At 48.1% G+C, this 13,094-nt stretch overlaps 1 protein-coding gene across 2 annotated transcripts in view; it reads left to right on the forward strand.

Moving 5' to 3' along the window:
- Positions 1–13,094, forward strand: part of ano8b (anoctamin 8b) — a 123,317-nt gene that overhangs the window by 106,286 nt on the left and 3,937 nt on the right. For both annotated transcript variants that reach the window (XM_072594405.1, XM_072594406.1), the window contains exons 13-16: positions 2,523–3,236; positions 7,979–8,170; positions 9,672–9,803; positions 12,819–12,929. In XM_072594405.1, the coding sequence (XP_072450506.1) occupies positions 2,523–3,236; positions 7,979–8,170; positions 9,672–9,803; positions 12,819–12,929 (1,149 nt within the window). The remainder of the gene's footprint in view (positions 1–2,522; positions 3,237–7,978; positions 8,171–9,671; positions 9,804–12,818; positions 12,930–13,094) is intronic.

A 13,094-nucleotide genomic window follows, 5' to 3' on the forward strand; every position in this document is an offset into this window, starting at 1 on the left:
GCCATGTCCCACATGCCTTCTCTGACTTAACAGTTTTCTAAGTCAAAATGTGGCGCTGGAAAAGCACAGCAAGACAGGATAGTGACGGCAGCATTTGGTATGCTTTCCTTTATTGGTCAGAGTATTGAGTACAGGAGTTGGGAGATCATGTTGCGGCTGTACAGGATATTGCTTAGGCCACTGTTGGAATATTGCTTGCAATTCTGGTCTCTCTCCTATCGGAAAGATGTTGTGAAACTTGAAAGAGTTCAGAAAAGATTTACAAGGATGTTGCCAGGGTTGGAGGATTTGAGCTAGAGGGAGAGGCTGAACAGGCTGGGGCTGTTTTCCCTGGAGCGTCGGAGGCTGAGGGGTGACCTTATGGATGTTTATAAAATCATGAGGGGCATGGATAGGGTAAATAGACAAGGTCTTTTCCCTGGGGTGGGGGAGTCCAGAACTAGAGGGCATAGGTTTAGGGTGAGAGGGAAGAATTTAAAAGAGACCTGAAGGGTAACTTTTTCATGCAGAGGGTGGTGCGTGTATGGAATGAGCTGCCAGAGGAAGTGGTATAATTACATTTAAAAGGGATTTTGAATGGGTATATGAATGTGGAGGGTATAGGGGAATATGGGCCGGGTGCTGGCAAATGGGACTAGATTAGGTTAAGCTATCTGATCAGCATGGATGAGTTGGACCGAAGGGTCTGTTTTAATGCTGTACGTCTCCATGACTCTGAGGTTAGGCAGCATCCGAGGAGCAGGAGAATCGATGTTTCAGGCATAAGCCTTACACCAGGAATCCCTGAAGGGTTTATGCTTGAAACATCGATTCTCCTGCCCCTCGAATGCCTAACCTGCTGTGCTTTTCCAGCGCCACATTTTTTGGTTCTGGTCTCCAGCATCTGCAGTCCTCACCTTCTCCTGAACAGTTTTCTGAGCAAAGGAGGGAAATATTAGGATTTTACTGAGTTTGGGTCCATCCCCCTGGGTTCGGGTTCATTTTGAAACTGTAGACATTGTGGCCTTGAGCAGGTTTACAAAAACAGGGAAAGGTGAGGCAGTAATAGATTGATTTGCAAACCAGACTGATGCATAATGAATGCTGTAAAAAAAAGTTTGACTTTCTGTCGCACCATTCACAGCCTCAGATTATCTCATGGATTTACAGCGACTGACACACCTTTTAATGTTGTCAATGCAGCAATGTAAGAAACGTGACAGCCAATTTACACAGTAAGATCCCACAACACGGAGCCAATGTTCAGCTGATCTGAATAAAGAGGGAATGACAACGGGAGAGGCTGGTGAGATGCTGGCTTTATGTCTCCCCTCAATGATGACACCTCAAACAATTCAGCATTCCCTCAGTACTGCGCCGAGAGTGGGGTTTTGGATCCCTCGCACATACTGGAATATTTGACGGACTTTGAGATATTTCTAAACAAACAATCTGAAAATCAGAGAGCAATACTGATTCAAGAAGAGGCCAATTATATCTGCACTCAGCTATGGATATTTCCCAGGATTTACTCTTTATCCATGTGGATTACAGCATGGGTACAATGGACAATTCCAACTAGGTTTGCTAAAGATGGCTCACACCAACGGAGAAATATTAATAATGGCAAAAATAATGATTGATATTACACTGCAACTGATGAATATTAATTGGGGATCTCACAGAGATGAGTTAGGATGGGAGATATGATTGGCTCTGGGACTGAGAGAATTAGCAGCAGGGCTGCCCAGAAAGCATCGATTGAATGTTATAAAGACAGCAGACTGCAGCAAATCCCCTCCCCCCCCCCCCCCCCCCACCCCCCCACACACACAGACACAAGCACACACACACACAGACACTCACACTCGCACACACCCCCAGACACACACTCACACAAACAGACACAGACCACACACACACTCACTACAGACACAGACTCTCACTCAGACAGACACACACTCACTCACAGACACACACACGCCAACCAAGGGAAAGCAATAATGACATCAGCCCCTGCGCAAAGACTCACTTGTAGATTTACAAGATCTGCAGCATCACGCGATCATCAAAAGGCTAGGCACACAGAGAGAGGACAATTGTTTAGAAATATGCAATTCAACACAGGACCAGAAACTGTGTCCCAGCACTGACTCTGTGTGTGTGTGTGTAAAACAGGGGACTGAGTGCCACACTGAGAGAGAGAAAGTGTGTGGGGGTGTGTGTGGGTCGGTGGGGTGAGGGGGGGGGGAGTGGAGTGGAGAGGAGAGACTGAGTATATTAAACCTGTTTTTCTTTCTGGAACAATATCCATGGACATTGCAGATGATTGTATGAGATATGAAATGCTGAGGGTTTGGGAAGTGGTGACTGATTCATCAAAGCAGTTTAAAAAGGCAGCTGGTTACTGCCTTCTCAATCCTGGGCCCAGCCAGTGGCACCTACATCCCACAAGTGAATACAAATAATATTGACGGCTGGTGTGTGTGAACAACTGCAGTAGTGTGATCTTTATCTTGTTTTTTTTATCTTTCTGTTGACAGATGTTGGCTGCTCTGTTAATAACCAGGCAGATCATCCTGAATGTGAAGGAAGTTCTGCAGCCCCTGTTCTATGAGAAATACAAGCAGGGGCACCTCACTCTGCAGGTGACAGTTAGGATGTTGAGCAACCTGTTCAGGTACACACCGCGCCAGGTCAGCGAGAGTGCACGGGCACCAGGAGAAGACAGTGCGGGACAAGCAGATGCCAATCGGGGAGACGGGCACCAGGAGCAGGAGCGCAAGTGTGAAAACGGGGCTTGTGGTGCTCCTGAGGAAGAGGAGCAGCAGAACGAGGAGGAAGGAGATAAGGATAGTGTCCTGGACTGTGGCCTTCGCCTCTCCAAGAAAGTGAGCTTTGCCGGGAGTGGGCAAAAGGGGGTGAAGGAAGAGAGGAACTGTGAGATGGAGGGTCTAATACAAGGTATGCTAATGGAGGAAGGCAGTCCAATCCTGGTGGAGCGAGGGGCTGAGGGAGGACTGGTGTTTGAACTGTGTGAGCATGATATGAAGATAGAGACTGATGATGGGGACGGTGGAGAGGATGGGAAGGAGCTGAGTGTGATGCTGAGACACAGGAGGAAGGAGAAGAACACAGAGCAAGGAGAGAACAGCGAGCCCCCCAGCAACAGACTCTCCTGGATGGACCCGCCAGACGATTATGATGATGCTCCTCTGACCCAGGGAGAAATTGAGAGCTGTATGCAAAAATACGAGGTCAGTGCTGGTCAACAAATCGCATACTGTCCTGTTAAACCGCACACTATCCTGTTAAACCATACACTGTCCTGTTAAACTACACACCATCCTGTTAAACCACGCACTATCCTGTTAAACCGTACACTGTCCTGTTAAACTACACACCAGCCTGTTAATTCGCACACTGTCCTGTTAAATTACACCCTGTCCTGTTAAACCGCACCCTGTCCTGTTAAACCTGTTAAAATCACACCCTGTCCTGTTAAACCTCACACTGTCCTGTTAAACTACACACTGACCTGTTAAACCACATACCGCCCCATTAAACCGCACACTGTCCTGTTAAACCACACACTGTCCTGCTAAACTGCACACTGACCTGTTAAACTTCACCCTGTCCTGTTAAACCATACCCTGTCCTGTTAAAATCACACCCTGTCCTGTTAAACCGCACACTGTCCTGTTAAACTACACACTGACCTGTTAAACCACATACCGCCCCATTAAACTGCACCCTGTCCTGCTAAACCACACCCTGTTCTGTTAAAGACACACAGTTTTGTTAAACCACCTGCGACAGACTCCCAAATCCTTCCATAAACTCACACTCTGCTGCCTTTATCCGATTTCCCACTATCTCCTGCCCAGGCCTCAGCTCCTTGCTACTGGTCTACATTGGCTCCGCATTGAGGAATGTCTCAGATTAAAACTGGTCTCTTTAGTTTCAAAACCTTCACAGCCTCACCTTTTTCATCGTGTGAGAATCTCCCCCACACTTGGACCCTGTTCCCCAGGATATATCTGCAATCCTCCAATTCTGACCTCGTGTTCATCCCCAATTTCAAATCCCCCCAAAACTTCGCACTCCACTCAGCCTCTGGAATTTTAGGTACTGGATCACTGTCCGAGCTGAGATTAATGGATGGCACGGATTGGGAATGGAGCTGGGAGTGTGTGTGTCTGTCTGGATGGATGGCTCTGTGGTTCAGTACAGACTGACATTCTGCAGATTTCTTCTGAGCAGCAGAATGTGATTTGTATTTGAAATAATCACCAGACAGGGACAGAGGGAGTCTGAAGGGGTCAATGTAAAATGTTGGCTGACAGTAACACCTTGGAACATTATACTAAATTAAAGATGCTAGATCAATGCAATTGGTTGTTGTTAGAACACTCAGGTTACATGCAGTGCTTGGATACTCAATCCCCCCCTGTTGATACACACACACTCTCTTTCTCACACACGCATACACAGAGTCAATGCTGGGATGCTCAATTCCCCCCTGTTTTACACACATATACACACACACATATACATCCTCTTTCATTTTCTCTTTCTCACACACACACTCTCATGCACACACATCGTCAGTACTGAGATACTCAATTGCCCCCGTTTTACACATGTGTATATACACATACACGCACCTACATACACACATGCACATACACACAGACACACACACACACACAGGCAGTGCTGAGATACTCAATCCCCTGTTTTACCGACACACACAGACAGACAGACACACACACACACAGACGTAGTGCTGGGCCACCTCAGTCCTGTTGGAGAGATTGGGCTAAGTCATGGCTCACTTCTAGTTGCTCCCTCTGCTGGTGTGAAGCTGTTCCCTCTCCTGTGATGATTTCAAATTCAAATCACGTTCTGCTGCTCAGAGGAAATCTGCAGAACATCAGTTTGTATTGAACCACAGATCCATCCAGACAGACACACTCCAAGTCCATTCCCAAACCATGCCATTCCACTGATCCCAGCTGGGACAACAGTCAGGACGATGGTCTCCAGTGGTGTCCTGCATATACTAGGCTCTGCTAGTGGATCAGATCTTCATTTTCCCCCTTGTTTTGTCATTTCTGATTTGTTTGATCATTCTTCCAGTTTCTGAATTTTATTCTCACCACCGAGCATTGAAAAGGGTGCATACCATCTATGCAGTGTGGGTGGGGAGATGGGGGCTGGTAGGGAGGTGGGGGGGGGGGGGGGGGGGGGGGGGTAGTGCTGCTCTGTCCCAGGTGCTGGGGTTTGGGTGAGACAGCCCTGTGTAACCTGTCAGGTACTTCTTAAAGGTCCCACTGCCATTCTTTTAAAGTAGGATACAGAGGCTAGGTGCTGATTCTCCCAGTGTTTGGGACATTATTTCTTGCTAACACTACTACTGAAAGATGATCAGTCACTAGTGGGAATTTACTGGGAGCAAGTTGATTGTCGGATGTTCTGCATTACAACTGTCTTCGCACAAGTGCTTCTACGAAGGAGAGTGCTCCATCTTGAGGCAGAGGAGAAGGTTCCAGAGGCTTGAGAGGATTCTTTTTTTGCAATCTTCTCCCAACCCCTCACTTCCATTCTCCGTTCCCTGCCTTATCTCTCTTGGTCCCCTCCCTCTGTTTCTTTCCCTAGTTACCACTCTGTCCTCCCCACTCTCACCTTTATCCTGCTGACTATACCTCCCTGTATCTGCTCCCCCACACAACTCCCCTTCTTTCTCTCATCTGTTCCATGTGAAGACATGATGTCTTGATAAACTCACTGGCCTAGTCACCCAAAGGGCAATTGCTGTGGGGTTATGGGTTTAGGACCCACCACAGCAGTTGGTGAAATTTGAATTCACTAAAATCTTAATCTAATGGTGTCCCTTGAAAATCTTTCTCTTGTGGTTTCCCCTGGTTTCACCTTTATTTCACCCACTCCTCTTCCTTCTTGCCCCTTTCAGTCTCTATTTTCCCTCCCTCTGTCTCATGCTTTCAATCTTTAATCCTTTCTTGCCTTCTTTCAACCCTTCCCTCTCTCCATCCTCTTCAACATCTTTTCATCTCCTTTTTCCCTCATTCTCTCCCACGTTTCCCCCTTCGAATTCACCCCCTCACATTTCACACCCTCTCTCTTCCACATTTCACTCCTCCCCCATTTCACACCCCCATGTTTCACCTCCCACATTTCCCCTTTCTCTCCTTTGTTTCACACCTCCCCATTTCAATCCCCTGTTTCCCCCTCATTCTTTCTCCCACGCTTCCCCTCTCTTTCCCACATTTCACACTCCTGTGGTTTCACACGCCCCCATGTTTCACCTCCCCATTTCCCCGAATCCCCCCCCCCCACATGCTCCCGTTCCCCCTTCACTCTTGCTCCCATCCTTCCCCTCTTTCCCTCTCTCTCCATTACTGCCTCAGACTATTCCTCTCACTCGAACGTCCTCTCTCCTTCTCTGCTTCTTTCTTCTTCCCTCTTGGTTGCAGCACAAAGGAAGCCATTTGACCTATCTTGCCTGTGCTGGCTCTCTCCAAGAGCAATTCAGCTCGTTGCAGTCCCTCTGCCCTTTTCCCAAGACCATAAGACATAGGAGTGGAAGTAAGGCCATTCGGCCCATCAAGTCCACTCCGCCATTCAATCATAACTGATGGACATTTCAACTCCACTTACCTGCACGCTCCCTGTAGCCCTTAATTCCTTGCAAGATCAAAAATTTACCAATCTCTGCCTTGAAGACATTTAATGCCCTGGCCTCCACTGCGCTCCGCGGCAATGAACTCCACAGGCCCACCACTCTCTGGCTGAAGAAATGTCTCCTCATTTCCATTCTAAATTGCCCCCTTTAATTCTAAGGCAGTGCCTACCTAACGGAAGCAAATTCCCAGCGTCCGACTTTTCGAAGCCATGCATTATCTTGGAAGTTTCTATTAGATCTCCCCTCAACCTTCTAAACTCTAATGAATACAATCCCAGGATCCTCAGCTATTCATCGGAAGTTAGGCCTCCCATTCCAGAGATCATCTGTGTGAATCTCCGCTGGACATGCTCCAGTGCCAGTATGTTCTTCTTGAGGTGTGGGGCCCAAAATTGGACACAGTATTCTAAATGGGGCCTAACTAGAGCTTTATAAAGTCTCAGAAGTCTCCCTGTTGTTCATTAACTTTTGTCTTTTTGGATAATTATCCAATTCCCAATTAGAAGTTACAGTTGAACTTGTCTCCACCGGGCAGTACTTCCCAAGCCCTAATAACCTGCTCTGGGGCAAACATTTTTCCTTGTGCTGCCTCTGATTCTTCGCACTTTTGTTTTTTTATTGTTGACCCTTCCACAAATGGGATAGTTTCTCTGCTCAGATCCTTTATGACTTACAGTACCTCGATCAAATCATAGAATCCCTTCAAGCAGAGAGCTGACGAGTCCACACTGACCCTCCAAAGAACTCCCACCCAGACCCAACCATCCCCACCCTATCCCTGTAACCCTGTTTTTCTCATGGCTAATCCGCTTAACCTGCACATCTTTGGACTGTGGGAGGAACCGGAGCACCTGGAGGAAACCCATGCAGACACTGGGAAAATGTACAAACTCCAAACAGACAGGCGCCCGAGGGTTGAGTCAAACCCAGGTCCTTGGCGCTGTTGGGCAGCATCGCTAACCACCAAGTCACTGTGCCTCTCAATCTCCTTTTCTCACAAGAGAACAGCCTTAGCTTCTGAAAACTATTCCCTGACATAAAATTACTCAACACTGGAATCATTCCTACTAATCAGATCTGCACCACCTCTAAGACCTTCATATTCTTCCTAAACCAGAATGCACTAATTCAGAAATATAACCCCCACTGAGCCAATGGTTTAGAAAGATGTCTCATAACCTCCCATACATTCTATGCCTCAATGTAATGTCTTTTTAACCACTTTCTGCCCAGCCACTTTGAACAAATGATTTGGTTCGCATCTTCTCCAAGGTTCTTCCCTCGTTTTCACAGGACACTTTCCAGGATTACCAGGAAATGTTTATCCAGTTTGGGTATGTGGTGCTCTTCTCATCTGCGTTCCCCCTCGCTGCCATGTGCGCCCTCATCAATAACGTCATTGAGATCCGCAGTGACGCCTTCAAATTGTGCACTGGTTCCCAGAGGCCATTTGGCCAGAGAGTGGACAGTATTGGCCAGTGGCAGGTAGGACAAACATTCACCCACATCAAGTTAGTACTGTCTTCGCATGAATGTGAAATCTAAGCTTTACCTGCAAGAGCTGTTATTCTCTACAACATACACATGGAAACTATTCACTATAAAAACACCATGGCTGCTATTCTGTATAATATACACAGGGTCTGCTTTTCCCTATAACATGCACAAGGACTGTTATTCTCTAATATACATAGAAACTGCTATTCTCTATAATAATACACAGGGTCTGCTATTCTCTAATGTACACAGGGTCTGCTATTCCCTGTAATATAGACAGGGACTGTCTATTTTCTCATATACAGAGGGACTGCTATTCTTTATAATATACACAGGATCAACTGTTCTATATAATCTACATAGAGACTGCAATACACCGTGTACTCTATAATAGACAGAGGGCATATATTTCTATTTAATACACATAAGAACTGCTACTGTAGATCTTCATACACAGAGCAATCTATACAACATTTTACCAATAAAACTGCAGTGGACTGGATCAAATATGACCACACCTTGTGTATGTTTTACAGAATTGCAGTTCCTCTCTCAATTTTAGAGAATAGCAGTCCCTGTCTACAATATGCACAGGGAATGCTAATATCTATAATATACTCAGTGACTGGTCTTCTCTATAATATGAACAGGGGCTGCTATTGGCAATAATGTACACACGGATTGCTATTCTCTATAACATAGACACGGAGTACAATTCTTTACAATATACACAGGGACTGCCATTATCTCTAATATACAGAGACGACTATTCTTTATAACATACACAGGGGTCGCTATTCTCTGCAATCTACACGGGGACTGTTATTCTTTATAATGTAGACAGGGACTGCTATTCTCTAAAATTGAGAGAGATTAGATTAGATTAGATTACTTACAGTGTGGAAACAGGCCCTTCGGCCCAACAAGTCCACACCGCCCCGCCGAAGCGTAACCCACCCTTACCCCTACATCTACATCTACCCCTTACCTAACACTACGGGCAATTTAGCATGGCCAATTCACCTGACCTGCACATCTTTGGAGTGTGGGAGGAAACCGGAGCACCCGGAGGAAACCCACGCAGACACAGGGAGAATGTGCAAACTCCACACAGTCAGTCGCCTGAGGCGGGAATTGAACCCGGGTCTCTGGCGCTGTGAGGCAGCAGTGCTAACCACTGTGCCACCGTGCCGCCCACAACTGCAATTCTGTAAAACATACACAAGGTGTGGTCATATTTGATCCAGTCCACTGCAGTTTTATTGGTAAAATGTTGTATAGATTGCTCTGTGTATGAAGATCTACAGTAGGATTGATGGTGCGTTCCTTTCAATGAAATGGAACTGAGGGTTGTTTCTTCGTGTTAACATTGCTGCTCACTGACCTGGAGCTAGTTGCTTTGTGCTGATCCTGTGCAGGTTACCCTGAGGCTGGATAGGGGGGAGTCTGTGCCTCAACTGACCCTCAGTTTCTCGCTGTTTCCCCACAGAATGTGATGGAGGCAATGGGAGTGTTAGCCATTATCGTGAACTGCTATCTGATTGGCCAGTGTGGACAACTTCAGCGCCTTTTTCCCTCACTCAGTCCCGAGATGGCCATCATCCTTGTAGTGGTCCTGGAGGTAAAAGGGGTGTGGAGTATATCAACCAGGTGAAAGTGAGGACGGCAGATGCTGGAGATCAGAGTCGAGAGTGAGGTGCTGGAAAGACACAGCAGGTCAGGCAGCTTCTGAGGAGCAGGAGAATTGACGTTTCAGGCATAAGCCCTTCATCAGGAATGAGGCCTGTGGGCCCAGGGGGTGCTGAGAGGTAAATGGGAGGGGGGTGCAGTTGGGGGGAAGGTAGCTGAGAATGCAATAGATAGATGAAGGTAGGGGTGATGGTGATAGGTCAGAGAGGAGGGTGGAGCGGATAGATGGGAAAGACTATGGACAGGTCAGGAGAGTCATCCTGAGTTAGAGGCTTGAGACTGGGATAAGGTGGGGGAAGGGGAAATGAGGAAACTGGTGAAATCTACATTGATCCCGTGTGGTTGCAAGGTCCATAGGCAGAATTTGAGGCGTTCTTCCTCCATGCATCAGGTGATTAGGGTTTAGCAATGGAGGAGGCCCAGAATCTGCACGTCCTTGGGGGATTGGAGGGGTGTTGAAGTCAAGGGAGTCGTGAAGGGAATGGTCTGTCCGAAATACTGATAGAGGTGGGGAGGAAAATATATCCCTGTTTGTCGGTGGCAGAAGTGGCGGAGGATGATGCGATGTATCCAGAGGTTGGTGGGGTGGAAGTTGAGGAACGGGGTGGGAAGGGTTCTGTCCTTGTTGATTTGGGAGGGGTGGGGTTCAAGGGCAGAGATGCAGGAAATGGGTTGAGATACGCTGGAGGGCATCAATCATGAGAGAGGGGAAATTGCAGTCTTTGAAGAAGGAGGCGATTTGGAATTTTCTAGGATGGAATGGGTCGTCCTGGGAACAGATGCGGCAGAAGTGGTGGAGTTAGAAATAAAGGATGGTGTTTTTACAGGAGGCAAGATGGGAGGAGGTGTAGTCCAGGTAGCTGTGGTTTCCAGGTAGCTATAGGTGTCCATCTTGGACACCTCCTTCCCCTTCCTGGACCTCTCCATCTCCATCTCTGGCAACCAACTCAACACGGATATCTACTACAAACCCACCAACCTCCCAAGCTACCTGGACTACACCTCATCCCATCCTGCCTCCTGTAGAAACACCATCCGTTGTTCCCAATTCCTCTGTCTCTGCCGCATCTGTTCCCAGGAGGACCAATTCCACCATAGAAAACTACAAATGGCCTCCTTCTTCAAAGACTGCAATTTCCCCTCCCACGTGGTTGATGATGCCTTTCAGTGCATCACCTACCTTTCCACACCTTTATCAGCGTTTCGGAGAGACCATTCCCACTGCGGCTCTGTTGTCAGATCCATGCCCCCACTAGCTCTCACCCAACTCCAGACACCTTCCCCGCCACCACAGGAAGAGCAAAACCTGTGCCCACACCTCTCCCCTCACCTCTGTCCAAGGCCCCAAAGGACCTTTCCACTTCCAACAGAAATTTACCTGTACTTCCACTAATGTCATCTACCAATGTGGTCTCCTCTACATCAGGGAAATAGGACACCAGTTTGCAGATTGTTTCAGAGACTATCTCTGGGACACCCACACCAACCAATCCTCCCGCCCTGTGGCCGAACACTTCAACTCCCATTCCCACTCCACCAAGGACATGCAGGTCCTGGGCCTCCTCCACCACCAAACTCTAACCACCCGACGCCTGGAGGAAGAACACCTCATCTTCCGCCATAGGACCCTCCAACCCCAGGACATCAATGTGGATTTCACCAGTTTCCTCATTTCCCCTCCCCCACCTAATCCCAGTCCCAAGCCTCCAGAGTGGCACCACTGGCATAGTCTTTCTCATCCATTTACTCCACCTCCTCTCCGACCTATCACCATTACCCTCACCTGCTTCTACTTATCACAGTCTAGGCTACCTTCCCACTAGCCGGATCCCCTCCCATTTATCACTCAGCCCCCCCCAGGTCCATAAAGCCTCATTTCTGATGAAGGACTTATGCCCAAAACGTCGTTTCTTCTGATCCTCGGATACTGCCTGACCTGCTTTTCCAGCACCAGATTCTTGACTGTGGGGTTTATCAGAGTAGTGCAGTGAGGGGTGTGGGGTATATCAGAATGTTACTGTGAGGGGTGCGAGGTATATCAAAGTGTTACAGTGAGTGGTGTGGGGAATATCAGAGTGTTACAGTTAGGGGTGTGGGGTCAATCAGATTGGTATAGTAAGGGGTGTGGGGTGTATCAGAGTGGAAGATTGAGGGGTGAGGGGTGCGGGATATATCAGAGCGTTACAGTGAGGGGTGCGGGGTATATCAAAGTGTTACAGTGAGGGGTATGGGGTATATCAGTGTTACAGTGAGGAATGTGGGGTATATCAGGGTGGTACAGTGAGGGGTGTGGGGTATATTAGTGTGTTACAGTGAGGGGTGTGGGGTATATCAGAGTGGTACAGTGAGGGAGCAGGGTATATCAGCGTGTTACAGTGAGGGGTGTGGGGTATATCAGGGTGGTACAGTGAGGGGTGTGGGGTATATCAGAGTGGTACAGTGAGGGAGCAGGGTATATCAGCGTGTTACAGTGAGGGGTGTGGGGTATATCAGTGTGTTACAGTGAGGGGTGTGGGGTATATCAGGGTGGTACAGTGAGGGGTGTGGGGTATATCATGGTGGTACAGGGAGGGGTGTGGGGTATATCAGTGTGTTACAGTGAGGGGTGTGGGGTATATCAGTGTGTTACAGTGAGGGGTGTGGGGTATATCATGGTGGTACAGGGAGGGGTGCGGGGTATATCACGGTGGTACAGGGAGGGGTGCGGGGTATATCAGGGTGGTACAGTGAGGGGTGTGGGGTATATCAGGGTGGTACAGTGAGGGGTGCGGGGTATATCAGTGTGGTACAGTGGGGGGTGCGGGGTATATCAGTGTGTTACAGTGGGGGGTGCGGGGTATATCATGGTGGTACAGGGAGGGGTGTGGGGTATATCAGAGTGTTACAGTGAGGGTGTGGGGTATATCATGTTGATAAATCTCCAATGAAGTAGTTTTGATTGTTGCAGCACTTTGCGTTCCTGCTGAAGTACGTGCTGCAAATCGCAATCCCTGATGTTCCTGCCTGGGTGGCTGAGGAAATGGCGAAACTGGAATATCAACGGAGGGAGGCCTTTAAGGTACGGCCGTGTGCTGGGCTGGCTGGGAGCTGGTGAGGTAATTGCCAGGTACTAGCTGAGAGCAACCTCTCAGAGGGCAGTGTGTTTGCAGGGGGACAGACAGGATGTTCTGACAGCCCTCGGGAGCAGGTGGGCCTCCTGTCACAGAAGTAGAGACACTACCAC

The sequence above is a fragment of the Chiloscyllium punctatum genome, chromosome 24 (genome assembly GCF_047496795.1).
Source record: "Chiloscyllium punctatum isolate Juve2018m chromosome 24, sChiPun1.3, whole genome shotgun sequence".
In the NCBI taxonomy this organism is placed as follows: Eukaryota; Metazoa; Chordata; class Chondrichthyes; order Orectolobiformes; family Hemiscylliidae; genus Chiloscyllium; species Chiloscyllium punctatum.